At 39.6% G+C, this 17,407-nt stretch overlaps 1 protein-coding gene across 1 annotated transcript; it reads left to right on the top strand.

Annotated features, from left to right (window-relative positions):
• Positions 1-1,125: 1,125 nt before the first annotated feature.
• spock3 (SPARC (osteonectin), cwcv and kazal like domains proteoglycan 3) lies at positions 1,126-13,498 on the top strand. Its single transcript, XM_049719909.1, has 11 exons — positions 1,126-1,278; positions 1,409-1,531; positions 6,272-6,311; positions 8,237-8,345; positions 8,861-8,969; positions 9,831-9,939; positions 10,140-10,241; positions 10,323-10,544; positions 10,803-10,865; positions 10,950-11,087; positions 11,660-13,498. Exons 2-11 carry the CDS (start codon positions 1,409-1,411, stop codon positions 11,803-11,805), a joined length of 1,161 nt encoding a protein of 386 aa, XP_049575866.1. The 5' UTR covers positions 1,126-1,278; the 3' UTR covers positions 11,806-13,498.
• Positions 13,499-17,407: the final 3,909 nt, after the last annotated feature.

Raw genomic sequence — 17,407 nt, 5'->3', positions numbered from 1 at the left:
TCTGCTAAAGCAACTATAATAAATATCAAGGTAACAAATCTGCTGTCTACTACCTGTTTCACTTCCAAGCATAAACACAGAAACATAGCATTGTGCCACTCTCCTCCACAAATCACTCTGAGTGGGTCACCAAGGTGCGTTTTTTTTTTTCAACCGGACAATATCATCTCCGAGCATCAGTTTACAGTACTGAGCCATCCCTTGCCAGGAATGTGCCTAAAACCCTCATGAGTCACCACTACCAAGCGAGAGTGTTAATGGCTCTGAGCAGAAACAGGGGATACATAAAGGACACCAACACAGACTTACATTTTTGTGTATAAAGACCTGATTATGATTAACAATAATGAATACAATAATACAATAAAATATTAAATACTCAACAAAGTGCTTTGTTGAAATAAAAATACTAGTCATAATATCAGAAAAATCATTAAAATTGACAGTACAGTAAAAACTTGGAGTAAAGTCATATTAGCATTTCTCTCCCAGGGTGGAATCAAAAATCTTGATGGCATAGGTCAGTGGAGCAGAACAGCAAAAACACTGAATCGGATCCTCTGTGCAGTGGATGTATATATATAAACAATATAAACAATAGTATCATTTGCTTATAAAATGTGATCCTCTGAATAACATTGTATCCTTAACATGATAGAAAACAGACAGTATTTAATTCTATTCAGTAACTAACGTTGTTAATACTCCCTGTGCAGTGTGACATGAAGAGTACCACTGCCACCTACTCTAGTGGATGTGCAACTACACTTTATTCGTTTGCAGCAATAAGAGCACGTACACGTCTTTGGTTGTTTGCACGGCGCGTCATTCAAGGTATGACCATTACTGCTTAAAACATACGTTACGATTGGTTAATTGAAGACTTCTGCCTTAGATCCGAATGTGACTTTGAGTGGTTCGCTGTGATTATCTGGCGGTCATTCCAGGGTGACCCCTCCTCTCGCACAAATTCAGCAATCCTAGCCTATATGTATGATAAAATGGATGGATATTTTAGTTGCGTTATATTTCGAGACAAACGCTTTATTTTCTCAGCGATAAAGCCAACGTAATTCCACTACAGTTACCCTATTGCAGCCTCCTCAAGAAGAGAAAGGAGAATGTCAGCGCGCGCGCACGCACTGTGTCCTGCGCGTGCACGACACGCTGCGCACAGACTGCATGTGTAGAGAGAGAGAGGGGGAGAGCGAGCTGATATCAAGCGGTGACGGCGAGCAGCAGAGAGCACATATAGTTTAGACGAGCGGATGCGACAAGGTAAGCACGGAGGCAAAAAAGCTGAACACCAACACACGACTACACTGCATCGACGTGATTTCCCCTCGTGTTTGTTTTTGCTTTGCAAGACGGACCTGACGTCGTTGTGTTGGTTTGTTTGTGTCCGCAGATGCTGAGCGTCGCCTTGCTGTGCGTGTGCGCCGTCACCCTCGGACGCGTCTCGTCTCGTTCTGACAGTGGCAATTTTTTGGACGATAAGTGGCTCACTGGAAGATGGGATAAATTCAGAGATGTAAGTCACGGTTCGCCACCAGCTAACACCCCCCCCCCCCCCCCCCCCCCATCCTGTTTGTGTGGATACGCGTTTCTCTTTGCGCCTAACGGGCCCGTCGTTGGTGCGTGTACGTGAGCGTGTCTCAGTCACGCGCTCCCGGTTGGATATACTATGCATACAATGCAAATGAACCCCCGCTTGACAAAGATTTGCTTTGACACAACACATACTTGCATTTCCTTCTTAAATGCGTGCAGGTATGAGGCTTGATTGTTACCTGATCTTTGCACGCTTGTGTCGTTTATGTCACAAAATGGCCAAATGACACACTGCGACTAAAGTTCCGGAAGTCTATTTAAAACAATATTATCTAGCCTCTAGTGGTTTCCCTCTTCACCTTCTCTCAAGTAGTGAGTGTGCTTTGTCCATGGTGTTCTTGGTTCAAATAACAGGCTTAAAGTAAGGTGCTGTCAGCCACCATTACCCAGACATGCCTAAGGCCACTTAGTGCTGCTGCTCATTGTCGTAGCGAAAGCATCCAGCCTCTCATCATCATGAGCTCGGCTGCAGAGTGGCCTCCGAGCAGATTCTGTGCTGGCTTCATCATCTTTTTCAAGGGGAGCATGTACATTAAGCGATGGAAAAAAAAATATCCTTTACATGAGTCCTTTAAACACCAGCATCTTTTTATGTGCAGAAACACAGGTATGCCTACAAGAGCAGCATTTAAAAAGCTGTGTTCTTACAAAATATTGCTTTTACAAACAATGCTATCCATTGCTTGACATTCATTTAACAATACGTTGCTTGTTATTGTGGTTGCCATATGGTAGATTGAAGCAGTAGGCTCTGAGAAATAAGATTTTTTTCAGCCAGGGCAAATTTTCATACTCAGCCAAACCTCGATTTAAAGGGTTTAACCCAAATTAAATAGTGTCTCGTCCACTCCTTTGTTGTCAGTCTGTCAGCTCCAGAATTGCTGTTATTTAATGGCGCTGTGGCGCAATTAACTAAGACTAGTCCACATATTTCCATATAGTACATGTATCTATTTACAAGAATTTTATACTGTACTGGGCATATTTATGCCATGAAAAAAACTAAAATTTGGTAGTTTGTTGGGTAGGTTTAGACCGTTAAAGGTGTACAGATTTTGTTTAACAGTCTACTATCTAAACTTGACTGAACCAAGTACATAATGTGTTCTAAATTATATATAACAAACATTCACAGCACACCAGGAAACAAAAATAAGTTGATACACAGTGTAACTACCTTCTGCTATCTTGTGGAGAAACATTTTATTTATTTATGTTTCACCACAAGTTGCTGGCTGAGATAAGAACCAAAGATTCATTATGTGTATTTGAGACTGCAGTGTACCCAATTTTATATAATGCATCCAGTGAAAGTAGAATGTCATGCATTTTAGTTGGAGTGCATGTTTCTGGGTTCAACAAGCAGCAATGATTTGGACTTGCTCGTACTTGCTGAAAATATTGTGTACATGCATGTGGTTAAAAAAAATGCAATGGAGATAGCACACTTTTCACTCCCATCACTTTTAATGGGCGGGTCTTGGCCTTTCATGCTGCACAAATGAAGTTGCATTTTTCTCAGAATCTCCCCTCGTGAGATATTTCGTATCAAGGAGAGAAATTAAAGCAGGGTTAGGGTTAGATTCCTTAAGACCGCATCACTAATTTTACAAGATAGTTCTTGTTTTCTTAAAATTGTTTTCTACTTTGTGTATCACACATAAAACAATTCAAGTGGAAAGTGAGTTGAAAGCCAAAGAGGAATTGTGATTGTGTATGACATCAGTCACATGGTCTTGTATTTGAAGACCGCAGGAAGATTCCCTCTGCTTGCACTTAAAGATTTCTTTGAATTGTATTTTCCGTAGTCACGTGATGGCTTGCAACGCTCTGGGAACTTCCTGTTCCCACTGGACACAACCACAAATGTTTCTTAGCAACAGACACAAAAGTCAAATGTTACCATGCTAATAAGTCATATTTAATGCAATTTTTCTCATTTTGCTATTTGGATTCATTTCAAACAGGACAAAACAACACTTGCAGTCAATCGAAAAGAGTTTCTCAAGCACATTTTATTCTTACTGTATTTGCACTTATTCTATAATAGGCTTTACTTGATTTAAATGTTATTTCAAGCATATACTGTCTGACCTTTATCTTTACAACCATAAGTGGGCCTCCTGCTAAGTGCACAAGATAGGATCTTGGCCACTGATTTAATGGAACTCCTGTTGGGAGAGCGCCTGGGGCTCTCTGAGCTGCATCTCAATTTTTAGACTTTGTAGAATCGAGTTCAGTGATTAGCTGCTGTGGAAGGTTGGGAAAGCCCCAAAAATGAGGTCTGATATAGAGCGTGACACGTCTTGTCGGACACATTATTGCTTGTTTGCTCATAGAGCACATCTTTAAAAGCGGTCTCTTCATTTCTGGTAGGAGAGTTCTAATACAGAAAGCAAACCACTACTTACAACAATACATGTTCTTTGAGCAGAAATTTCTGCTGGTTTAGAAGGTGCAAATATTTGATCATTGCACAGTGCTGGCAACCCGCCCTCCATCACTGCATTGATTTATTACTTTTCAGCAAACTGAGAAAGTTAAAGAGTAATAAAAGCTTAATTTGCTTTGGAGTACAAAATCTCCTTTAGTTCGTGGATAGTGAACAATGCAACGAAGGTAGCGACCTCGAGGCCTTTTTCCACTTGAGAGCACCTCATTGTTGATCTGTGCGTGCGTCAGTGAGTGCGTGCTTGAACCAGACGGGCAGAGTACAGGGAAAACCTGAGCATTTCTCTTGTTGAACATTAAAATGGAAAATAGAGAGGAGGAAGCCATTAGGGCATAATTAGCAATGGATGGAAGGAGTGGAGGGGATCTATTTTGAATACAGTAGATGGAAACAAAGATGATAGAAGCAGTTATTAAATGTAACATTTTTCTCGTGTTTATCACGTGCAAAATAGATGAGAAGCGCTAATAGGTCTTGAGAGTCACAGTATTTGGTTTGTGTGCGTATGTGCAAATGATGAGAGAAGACTAAGTACGAGAGAGAGCCAGAGAGAGAGAGAGGTGGAGAGAGAGGGTGACAGAGGTTGAAAGGAGATGGAGCAATAAAGTGAATATGTTCTATATTTAGACACTCAGGAAGCAATTAGATCAGCCATAGCTGACTTTGGCTTTTCTCTGTTTTGGCAAAAGTAAACAGGTGATTGCATGAGTATTGTGAGGCACATTTTATCCACTCATCTGTCTGTCTGCACAACAACTGTTTTGATGATGATTCTGTATGTTGTTTGTTTATTGAACGATGTGAACAAAGAATGAATCAGTCCGAGAAAGAACATTTTTTGGTTGCTTTGCTGTTCTGATTAAGGTCCTGGCCTCCATTATGCAATGTTTTCCTCATCTATGCATATTACAGTACCTCCTGACTTGAATTCATTTCTTTGTAAGGTAATATGATGACCTTGTAGAGGGAAAAGATGAAAAGTGTGGCACAATTGCATCAGCAATAAAGTACAAGGAGGCAGTAATAAGAACAAAAAAAAAGAAAGACTTGCCCCCTCTTGACATCACAGAAGGGAGGCATGAGGGAAAGAGGAGGAATACTTGACATTAAAATGTCATCCTTTGGAAAAAAAAGAAAACAACACACCAGAACACATACGTATTCATTTATGTATAGACCACTTGCAAAGTATTTTATGCTAATATGCAATATCTTTTTTTTTTGAGTTAGTGGTTAGGTAAGTAGTTTTGAATAAAACAATTCTTTCTTAATCCAGAGTGAATAGATAAACATACTGAATGATACATTATAATGCCCCGAAATGAAAATTCATGGCCGAAACTCAAAATGAGGAACCTGAGGCGAGGCTATAACCAAAATACCTAAAAAAAATTCTAATTAATGCAAACACCTGAAAATAATTTTCTTACCTGGGTTGTTTTTCCTTTAAGAGCTTTGCATCTTCAGAAGGGGGGGGGGATGCTGTTTAACTTTTCCTTTTCACTTTGATTTGCATGGCCTGAAATAAAGTAATAGAAAAGTAGTTTACGCATTTGCAATCCGTGCTATCTAATAATATACATTTAATGTTCCAGTTATTACAGGGATGAGTCGTTCTTATCAATGTGACCAAAACATTTGTTTTCAGGAAAGGTTTCATCAGGCGGCTCCTGCTGATTAATCACATTACGTTTAGGTCACACAGTTAGTCACGTTGTGGGAACACGCTGATCTTTGTTAGTCAGTGCTAATGTGGCCTACGATTTAAAAACGTGTTCTTGTATTTCACACACTGTAAAAGGTTTGAAATGGTCTCACAAAAAAACATACACAACTAACTTATCTTTTATAGTGTTTTCTATAAGCCATTGTTAGTCATGTTATCCAATGTTTGCTTTTTTTTTTTTTTTAGCTGTTCAGTTTGATGAGATTCTCCGCGCTACGCTCACGTCAGAGCATTATCTTTGCTGAACACACGCGTGCCCTGAGCGTTGGTGATTGATGCTCACCGACACTTTCATCCATTTCTCTGATAAAGAAACCACTAACAAAATGATTTCCTTGTGCTCTTTTTCTATCATGCCTTCCCTAAAGGAAGTAGAGGTTCGTATAGATCCTTTCATCGGCTTTGAATTGCTCATGTTTATTTACGTGTCTAAGAAGTCTATTTTAAATGGTGTCCTTATTGTTCATGTTACCTTGTTTCAGGAGCCAGGGACATGGACGCCCTCCAAGCCCTTTGATCAAGGTCAGTGTCAATGGAATACCCACAATGATTTTTTTTTTCACAGTTCCATGTATACACACACACATTTGTAGGGTATAATTGTTACTAGGGTTGGGCAAAATTACCCTAAAATTAAATACTAGATTTTTTCCCACCTCCCAATTCCAAATTTTCAATAGAATTTCCCTCTCTTCAATAAAAAGAATTGCCAGTACATGCCAGTTTGGTTGACTAGTTTTTAATAAACATTTTATGGCAAGGAAAATAAGGCTGTCGACAACATGAGGCTTTAGCACGTCACCCCCGCACAGAAAACTTTCTCTGATGGACCACTTAGGGATAGTAAGGCATTTCTAACTATTTTATTCAGCCTAGATGTTCATTTTTTGTGACTGTACTGTTGAGTCACTCTTGTGACATCACACCACCTAAAAGTAGTTGGTTAAAAAATGAGTGATAAAAAGACTGAAATTCACGGACAAACATGATATCTTAGTGAATATTCATTAACGATGAACCCTGCGATATTATACTCTACATTTTCTTTTTTGTGGGCCACCACTCAAATTAAGTAGAAAAAAAAAGAGTGTGAAAATTTGCAAGGTACGACAGAAGGCTAAAACTCATTCCCAGAGCCTGCCAAGTTTCTGTTGTCACTCACTAGGCCCCGCCCCTTCAATGAAACAACGCTTGTCTGGACTTTCGCTTTGTCCCACCATACAGTAATTTCAGTTTAAATAACCCTCTTTAATTCTCTGTCATTGTTTAATTGTGTATTATTTATACAATACAGTGTTATTTTTCATTATTCTGAACATGTAGCAAAACCTATTGTGGTATTTTGTGTCTGCTGGCAGGATTAAAGGAAGCCGAAAAAAGGAATGAAAGTCTAATTTCTCCTCCTCAGTTGTGCTGGCGTGCTTATCTAATGAAGCCAGCCAACATGCCTGGATAGAAAGACTTAATGGCAATGAAGAGAAGCTGCTTGCTCAGTCACATGCACTTCGTTTGCTCTCAAATTGAAATTTACCGTTCGTTGTCGTGGCCGTTTGTCATCTGACACACGATGGGCTATCTCCCCTTTTATCCTCAGGCGACTAATCATCTAATAAAAGTAAATGACAGCGGCAACATCATTTTTATCCCTCCATTCACCTTGATTCGCCATTGTAGTAGAGAGGGTGATAAATGCATACTTGCATCCCAAGCCCACTAGGACACCAGCGCGTAAAAGTCACAAGTGTAACCTCGAACACATCATATCCACACTGGACATGACAGGGAAACAATAGTATTAGAGAGTGCGTTGGAGGATGGAGGCTGTGTAATCTAGCAAAGCTGCTCAGGGATTACCCTAAGGTTCTTTAGCGGAGAGGTCGCTCACAAACTGTTCTCAGATCAGTTCGGGGCCTCAGATCCTCTCTCTACATGTGGAGTATGTACCAAAGGCAGATCTGCGATCAGTGCCGGCTGCTTTGTGTTTACAAATAAAGATCACACCTTCAGGCTAACGTTGGTATCTTAATCATCTCTCTTAAAAGTTCGGCGTCACTGTCATCTGCTACCAGATCAGTTGAACGAATCTCCGCACTGATGTGAGGTCAGGCGTGGCATCTATAACGAGTTCCGTCTGTTTTTAGCGTTAAGGATACTTACGGTATTACGGATTTAGGTTTGGCGTGGGAGAGACATTAGTGGCTCGAATTACCGTGCGCAAACAGATGTCTCACACATATCCATGCGGCTCGGAAGGATCAAAATGAAAGTACATGCTTTGTCTAAAGAATTGCTGACGCATCTGAGAAAGAACAAAACGAACATTTAATCCTAGGAGATTATTCTCTCCTTGCCTCCGTGTGCTTATTGTTTCTAGAAGCCTCTCTTGGAAAGAGGACCGAGCAAATTCAAAATATACACACTTAAAAGAGTTCTTTTTGTGTTTGTAGGCCTTGATCCCGCCAAAGACCCGTGTCTGAAGATCAAATGTGGCCGCCACAAGGTGTGTGTGGCTGAGGACTACAAAACAGCCACTTGTGTCAGCCAGAGGAGGGCTAGGTAATCAACAACACACACACACACACACACACGCACACACACACACTCACTGGTCATGTTAATTGCAGTCAGATGTTTCCATATGACAAAGCTGCAAATGAAAGATGAATGTTGGCGCATCAGCAGCAAATCAACTTTTTATTACTTGCCATGGCTCCATAGCAGCCTGCTGTGTTGTCTATTCACTTATTTAAGTGGCAGGAAAGCGCTTAGACCAGAGCGCTTTTCCGATGTTTGCGACTCCTCTACTGGTTGCTCGGCTCCCTCGTGACGGCGGCTGTTGAGTCCAATTACCAAAGTACTGATGTAAAAGTCTGCCAAGTTATGTGAATGGGCCTTGAATATGATGAGTTTGTTGTGTGTGTTTGGTGGGGACACTGCAGATAAGACTGAGGACAGCAACGCCATGCTGACCTCATTTCTTATTCATCGCAATACATAGATATCAAATGAGAATATAACCACACACAAATCCTCAATTTGAGCTTCCTTATCACCGTGTTGATTTTCTCCAGCTTTAAAGATGCCAGTGTGTACCAGAGTCCTGGCTCCAAGTGCAAACCTTGCCCCGTGATCCACCCTTCCCCTGTTTGTGGAACCGATGGTCACACCTACTCCACCAAGGTACCATCAAGTGCACTCAGTAGTGTAACAAAATCTCTATATTGTAACTTTGGATGACTTTGTTTTGCCTACGGGGACTAATGACTTATTAATCAATTGGGCATTATGTTTCAAATATTCGTATTGCTGGAACTGTATGTTCTCAACTCCTGTTTCATTGCCGGTGTTCAATTGAGCAGAATGATGCTGCCAGAAGGGTTTTGTGCGAAAGTGTTTGTACCTTGTTTGACTGCAGGTAAAATCATTTTCCCCTTTTAGACTACAACCAACAGAATTAGTTTGTTGTTGTTTTTACGCCTTAGTGCTGCACTACTTGCCACTCAGTTTTATTTGTCCTTGTTTAATTTGTCACAACACCCACAAAAGTGGAGTTGCTCATTGTTTTGTTCCTTTAACAACCAAGTGCTGATGTTATGACAGTAATTGTGCAAAATTAGTGAATAAATTACTCCTTCATAACTAGAAATGATGCTGTTGAGGATTTGAATGAAGGGGTACAGACATTTCTTTTCACCTTTTGTGGCAAAGCTAACAAACAAACTTGCGACCCTCCACAAATGTTTCTTCCCTGGCTCAAAGTTCAACCACCTCAATGAATTATAGAAGTCAAGTTTATTACAGCCTACAAAAAGCCAGCGGTGCCCAAGACTTTGAGACAGTAGGCTACTGTTCCTTCTTCAATTACATGGATATCGTGATTGCATTGCAGAATTTCTGCAAAATATTGCAATAATATTGTATCGGGACTTTTCGGCGATCCCCACCCCTTGTACATATAAACTAAGAAGAAACACGGGATTCGCATTACTTTCCTCATAATGTGACTCACGCTTTTCTCCTTCTACTGTTTCATTGCATTAGTGCAAGTTAGACTACCAGGCATGCATCACTGGCAAGAAGATTATTATCAAGTGCCCTGGCATGTGTCCTTGCCCCGCTCAGCCTGAAGAGAGCTCCACAGAGCGGAAAGGTGAGACCCACCCACACACGTACAGGCTCTAAAAAGATGGATACTGTGGTGCACGATCAGGATGAACAGGCAAATGATATCCTGGCCCCTTTTTCAAGCTCATTGATCACCTGAAGTGATTCCGTCGCCTCTTAGCCACCAAAAGGAAGGAGCGAGGCAATAAAGCAGCATCATTAATCATTACTGTTGTTCTCTCTCAGTGTGCAGCGAGTCTGAACTCAAAGAGGCGGTGGGTCGACTGAGAGACTGGTTTAGAGTGCTACATGACAATAGCAACCAAAACAGAAAGATCCAGAAGAACAGTGAGTAGCAACGTTTACGTGTATCCTCTTAATTAATTGTTTGAATTAAACACATAATATATGATTATTTGTCACTCCCAGAATTTGAGGTTGGGGCGTTACCTGTATGCAAAGATCCTCTCGGATGGATGTTCTCGAGACTGGACACAAACTTTGACCTCCAACTGGACCAATCAGAGATCAAGAGCCTCTACGTGGACAGGAATGAGCCTTGCTCTGACGTCTTCTTCAAGTCCTGTGATACACGCTCTGATAAAGTTATTTCCAGCTCTGAGTGGTGTACCTGTTTCCAGAGGTACACAGGTAATAAATATCACTTGTTAGAACGTAATTCCGTTTGATTATTAGGTTAACATTTTTTTGGGTGTATTTAAAACACTCGCATGTCACATAGACTCACTTCCAAATTTTAAGCACAACACTGGAAAACTTTGCTGACTTGGACTGCTGTAGAAAATACAGGAACACAAATAGTATCACAACGTTCACACCAACGGGAGCCTTTTTAGTAAGGCAGACGTGTGCAGTTTGTAACCACAGTCACTCCTCGTCGCCTTTCAGACTCCCCTTGTAAAGCTGAGCTGTCATCCATCGGCAAGAAGCAAGTGGGAAAAAAGCTACTCGGTAAGCACAAACTAACACACACACCCATGCTAACAATCACGCTGCTTCCTCCAATCATTGTGTGTTTTGGCTCTCGTCTCACAGGCCAGTATCTGCCCTCCTGCGACGAGGACGGATACTACCGCTCGCACCAGTGCCACAGCAGCAGCGGTCAGTGCTGGTGTGTGGATCGCTATGGCAACGAGCTGGCCGGCTCGCGCACCCATGGCCCGGCTGACTGCGGTAGGTAAAGTCATGTGAGAGAACTGAGAACAGGACACCTCTAAGGATAAAAAAGTTTGGAAATTGAAAAACTTACTTCTGCTTAGTTAAGAAAAAATAAGAAATAAATAGCACTGGATTTTATTTTAGTGGCTTTGAGAATATAAAAAAAAAAAGAAATCAAGCATTATACCAAAAGTTAGGAGGCATATAGGTGCTCATGGAACTTGGAAATTCAACTCAAGAGTCAAGCTACCACTGTTTAGGAAATGATCAACATTTTTTAGAGGGCATGTGTCGGACAGCCGATTAATCGGTTAGTTAATAGTGTCAGAACTATTGTGAATGTTTGGATGAAGTTTGTCTGTAGGCAGGCAGAAGCTAGTTTGCTTTGCTAACTAGAAAACAAAGCTTAAATAAATGATGGAGCAACTTCTGCTCCAGCTCGTTTCTTGGCTGATTTGCTGAGCTTCGGAGAGTCACGCTAGCTGAGTTTTGTATTCATTTCAAATCAAACTCTCGGAAGATTGCTTTCACGCACAGAAACGTTTAGACAGTCACTTGTGACATTTTGGATTGTTCTTTGTTTTTAGGTGTGATTTTAGAGTCTTCTGGAGATCTCGGTAGCGGGGACTCAATGATCACCGAAGACGATGAAGATTCCTTTGTTCTCAATGACCAGGCTGGGATGGATGATGAAGACGACGACGATGACGACGACGATGAATATTTGTCGTAATTTAATTGTATTCTTTTTTTTTTTAAGAAAAGAAAAAAGAGAAACTGTTTGTTTGGTCAAACTGCACGTTTCTAGGCAACCCCCCCCAACCCCCAGGCAGATATTTCATTGTACTAACAGCCTAAGGACTAATCTGTGTATTCTTTGTTTTTACCTATATAGCAAAAAAAAGATGTTTCATTTTTCTTTTCATTTTACGCCCTACTGTTAGCTAATGGCATTTGTTGCCACGGGTGCCGTTGACAACAAAAATAGCCAATCCTGTGCTTTGGATGTGGTCACATTTGCAAAACGCTCCCCTTTCATTGGACACGCGTGTCCTCTAGTGTGTCCTGTCCTTGTACACCACTCAAGAGTGTTGATGCCTGAGGCGCGCTATTTAAGAGATTTCCCTCTTCCTCTTTATCCCTCGCTCTCTTGCTCCTTATCTAATGTTCCTGTGTATAGGTGGGATGTCGATGATGTAGATAAGAGACTATTGCACTCTTGAGGTTTCTTTTCATCTCCATTCGTAACTGTGACTGTGGAAAAACGAGCAGGGTTAAACACGCTTTTTTGCTGGAAGCGTTGAGACAAAAAAAATGGAGCTGGAAACCTATATTTAAAAAAAAAACAAAAAACAAATCATCTCAAAAGGCTCAGCTCCCGATTAGTGCTTAGAGGGAGGGAAAAAAGCCAGAGGCGTCGAGGGTGAAAATGATGATGTATTTTTCTAATCCATTGTTGGATGATTACAGAGGATTTGTTGTAGCATGTTCAAACGCTGCGTGATGTTGCAGCGGCCAACTTCAAAATAGCGTGTACAGATTGAAACACGGCTAACAACAAATCACATAAAAGATGTTTACTGAGCTTAGGAGAAAAAAAAACTGCTGTACAGTAAATGTTATGCGATTTTCTTTTTGGGGGTCTTATTCAATTCGAAAAGAAGAAATGTGTTGCACAGGAAAAGAGCCACACAGCCATGTGGGGTGATGAAAAGGTGAAGGTGTGCCTTTTTCTAGCATGGACAGGTGATAGACTGAACGTGGCTTAAGATGATCTGATCGGGAAATTACCTGAGAGGGACTTTACTGTCTGGCATTTCTCATACTGTAGCTCCTGTTCTCCTTTCTTTCGTAGGATCGCTAAAACGTAGAGAAGCACACAAGCTATTTAGGGGCTAAAGATGTTTAATTCCGCTGGATTTAAACATTTTATACATTAGTACACTGACGAGGGAAGATGGAAAAAAAACGAGATTGGAGATTAATTTATAAGATATTAGAAGCTTTGCTCATGTGTGCAGCCAAACCTCGTGGAGTCACTGACAAAGAGATGGACAAACTATGGGTTGGGTTTTTTTCTGTTTAACTTGCTTGACACTTGTAGGAGAAATTGACAGTAATAAGCACACTTTAAAAAGTCAAACTCAAATGCCATATTAGTTGTATGTCTTTGCAGTATCATCTCAGAGCAAAATACCCGGTCAAGTTACCGTCACAGGGCCTCACAAATCAATTCTGCTGGAAAGTGGTGCTCATGGGCAGAACTAAATGTGTAAGCAAGAAGTTTTGAGAATTGTGTCTATAAGGAGAAAATGCCTGTAAATCTGAGTCTGTTTTGTTCAACAGTTGTATTTTACAGAAGAATTGTATTCAAGCATCAGAGAACACAATTAGAACAGTCTTTAAATAGAAATATACTGTCTTTCTATTGGATGATTTTATTGAACTCCAAGGTTTTATTGAAGTGAATATCTGTTACAAGCTTCATAGAAAATAGTAGACATAGCAAAATGTGATAAATCGCAATTCTAGACAATTGTGCGATACATAAAAACATAATAATTGAGAACAGTGGCGTCATCATATGGGATATATATATATATATATATATATATATATATATATATATATATATATATATATATATATATATATATATATATATATATAGCCCATATGATGACGCCACTGTTCTCAATTATTATGTTTTTATTCTATGTAAAGATTCATCGTCTCCCACATCCCACGTTTAAATGTTGTGCGCTCAAGATCGCGACATGAGCTAAAAATTGTATCTCTTGAAGTATGACATTCTTTTTCTTCTCATAGAACCTGTTATTGATTTTTATTTGAAATTTATGGTATAATATCATAAACAAATGTAGGGTGCCCAGTGGGACACATTGTGGTCTAGATCATTAAACGGTTTATTTTTCAAGTAGGTCTTGATATTTCTAAAGTGTGCCATCTGTGACCCTAATAGTTTTTGGTTTGGCTCTCTTAACATGGAATTCCACTTCAAATCAAGAAATTCTGATAAATAATTCTACTTGCAAACTTGACTGGCTTAGAGTAGACACTGTAGCTATTCTTAACACTGTCTTGGTTAGCGTCTAAAGCTTCTGGGCATACAGATGCATTTATTTTTTTTGTTTTTCTTTTCTTTCATTTTTTTTACAGTGTACCTATGATTTGCTGAAATAAAAAGCTATATTGACCATTGCTTGCATCCTGCATTCTTTGCAAACACAATCCCCTCATTGTTTCACTTCCTCCCTGACTTTCATCTTGTATGTACTGTAGTAGTGAGGAAACAAGGAAAGTTTTGTTATAAGTGAAAATAGCATGAGCTGCAAAGTTGATGAAATACACTGCTGATCTTGTCCTGGGATCAGAGTGATTAAAATAAGGCGTGGATTAAGCACACTTATGCATAACTTAAAGCCATTTTAGAGGTGGGAGTGACAAAGCGCTTATTTGTCCGCAGTGACGTGTATGAGCGAGTGTGCGTGTTTAGCGACATCACTGCATTATGTAGGAGGAGAACAGCTTAATATTTTATGACTTATTTCATGACTTACAAACACTATAGGCTACAGTGCATATACACACAGCAGGTATGAGCTTCAGTGAATTCATTACAGTGGGAAGCAAACTCAACATTGCAGTGTTAAGACAGGTACACTGACCTGGAAAGAGTGTTTCCCGACAAGATGCAGGGACCGTCATAACATTTGTTTGTGAGGTAAAATCCTATGATAGAAATATTATTAAGAGAGGTACAAATTTTCAAGCATTAGTTTATTTATTATTGTTAATACTGTATTGGTAGTGGTACCTAAGCTTTATGGAAAAAAGTCTCATTACTGGGGTATTGCAGTCTTTATTGCGGAACAGTTATGCATAATAGCTATTATATAGCTACACAATGAATTTAAAAAGTCTACACACCCCTGTATATATGGCATTGTTTTGTGTTTATGATTTAAACATTGAGACCAAAAAAATGTCAAATGTTTTTTTAGTTTTAGTATTTTTTAGAGTTTAATTGCAAAAAAGCTAAATCCTATGAGAGAGAGAGTAAGTAAAAAAATAACGTAATAAGTGTGTGCAGTCTTAGAATCAGGATGTGGATGTGTTCAGAATCAACCATCACATTCTCATGTTAATGTAAAGGTTGGTACAATGCTGCTACCTTTTAAAGTCTCTCTATTTAAACCTTAGAAAACGATGTCTCACTGGCTTTTTCTGACATTTAAAGTTGCATCTTAAGGCAAAGAGAGTGTCCAGAGCAACAGTTATATGTCACTATTCAAAGGTATCAATTAGTAGAAGTGTACAACATTTAAAAAGAAATAAATATGTCATAGGTCCCAATGAAAAAAAGTCAAGTGTAGAAAATATGACATTACCAAGAATGATGAGGATGAAAATTGGTAGAGAGGCTGGCAAGAGGTACTGAAAGAGTAGCAAGAATTTCTGGCAAGTACTGACAATTTAATTTAATAGTGCATGTGTGTTGTAGTCATATGATCAATCAAGCACTATTCGGAAGCTCGTCTGTATGTAACGTTTTTCATTGTTTGAATTTTGTACATACGCCAGTGTGCATGCCAGCGCGTTGGCAAGCACTTCTGAGTAAATGTCAAATGGTCATTTTAACACGCACTTGTGCGCTCCCTGTGTGCTCAGCCTGTGGAAATATGCATAGATGCAATCTCAGAGGCTCACTTCCACCCAGTTGTTGGACAAGGGCCAACAATACAAAAATGATCTGTGGCGAGAGAATGGTGAAGCTGTAATGGGAAGTGCCTCAATTTGCAGGAAGCACTTTTGATGTTCGGAAATCAGGTTTCTTGGATAAGCAAAGGGTCTGTGACGCACGTTCTGTTTTTCCGGGATTTTTTTTTTTTTTTTTTTTTTAGTTGACTGTTATGGTGGTATAGTGCTATTTTTCATAGAAGTGCATGCAATGTATATGTACAAACATTTCATTAGGTACACACCTGCAAACCAAAGTCGGCATTTTCAAACTTGATATGCTTTCAAAATAGAGATGAATTCCTTTTTTGGGCTTTCCGTGATTTATTGTTCCCTGCCTGTTCCCATGACTGTGAGAGGGGAACAAAATAAATAAAAGGACCTATCCTAAAAGACACCAATGGAAAAATATGGTGCTTTGTTTTTAATTGCCATTATGCCACCCAAATTTCATTATGTAATTTTATCATTTGTTTTATACTCAGTCTCACTAATTGATGTTTGCACAGCTCTTTTGATTGTGCAATTCCAATTGTTAAAAGGAAGGACTGAGCTTTGAGTCGAGGTGCTGAGGAGGCAGGATGGCTCACTTTAATGGTGCCTATGTTGGTCAATACACACTGACACACGCACGCACAGAGGAAGCTCATGTTTCTGTGGCTGAATCAGCACGCACATTAGCGAGTGGGACGGGATAGGTTTAATGGCTTTAAACTATTTTCCATTTGATGTGGGCCTTTTTTCCCCACCCACAGGTCAAATCCTTATTTTATCATATATTATGTTGTGAACACAACACAACACAACAACACAACAAATGATGAACACTGCTTGTTAAGATAAATACCACAAGGCAACTACAAAATCCAGTTCCTATTCTATAATGGGCTCTGGTTGTACTAGGTTCATCTTGTATTTCCTTTTTCAAATCACTTCACTGGTTTCTTTTATATCAAACAAATTATTTTAGGTTCATTACCTGACATGTTTCGGCGGTTTCTTCCGCCTTCATCAGATGAACCTAAAATAATTTGTTTGATATAAAAGAAACCAGTGAAGTGATATAATGGGCGCCGTTATGAAATGCAGTATTGTACATTTGCTAGGTGCCAAATAAGTTCTAATAGTGTCATAATAACAATAGTTATCATTCTGTTAAACTTCACTACCAGGGATGTGGTGGCAATTGGGAAATTTAGGACAAGACCCGAATAGCCAGTCAATTCTAGGCTGATATGGCACAGCAATTTTTCTCTATCCCTATATAATTTCCAATACACACAAAATTATTACAAACTGGTGGCACAGTGGACTGTTTACTTTGAATACATTCTTACTGTTAGTGCCTGACATCAGAGCCAGTATTCGTTTATCAGATAAACCAATGAGCAAGTAAAAATTGTATTTTTCTTACAAGTGTTACAGCATCACTTTTCTACTTTTTGTATGACTCAATACTCACTTATGAAAATGTCAAAGTAATTCAATGTTCTGAGAAAAAAAAAAGTGTAATCATACATCCTGTGGCTGTGGCACAGGTCTGAAAGAAGGAGGTGTTTTCCTGTTTTTTTCGG

The sequence above is a fragment of the Syngnathus scovelli genome, chromosome 5 (assembly GCF_024217435.2).
Source record: "Syngnathus scovelli strain Florida chromosome 5, RoL_Ssco_1.2, whole genome shotgun sequence".
NCBI lineage: Eukaryota > Metazoa > Chordata > Actinopteri > Syngnathiformes > Syngnathidae > Syngnathus > Syngnathus scovelli.
Note: the sequence above shows the minus strand (reverse complement) of the source record. Positions and strands in the feature narration are given on the sequence as shown.

What these genes read in the sequence shown, in the direction of transcription:
- spock3 (XM_049719909.1), top strand. Translation starts at nt 1,409, where the DNA reads ATGCTGAGCGTCGCCTTGCTGTGCGTGTGCGCCGTCACCCTCGGACGC. An exon ending in GAGCTCCACAGAGCGGAAAG is followed by an intron (nt 9,940 to 10,139) that starts GTGAGACCCACC and finishes GTTCTCTCTCAG; the next exon opens with TGTGCAGCGAGTCTGAACTC. An exon ending in CAGAAAGATCCAGAAGAACA is followed by an intron (nt 10,242 to 10,322) that starts GTGAGTAGCAAC and finishes TGTCACTCCCAG; the next exon opens with AATTTGAGGTTGGGGCGTTA.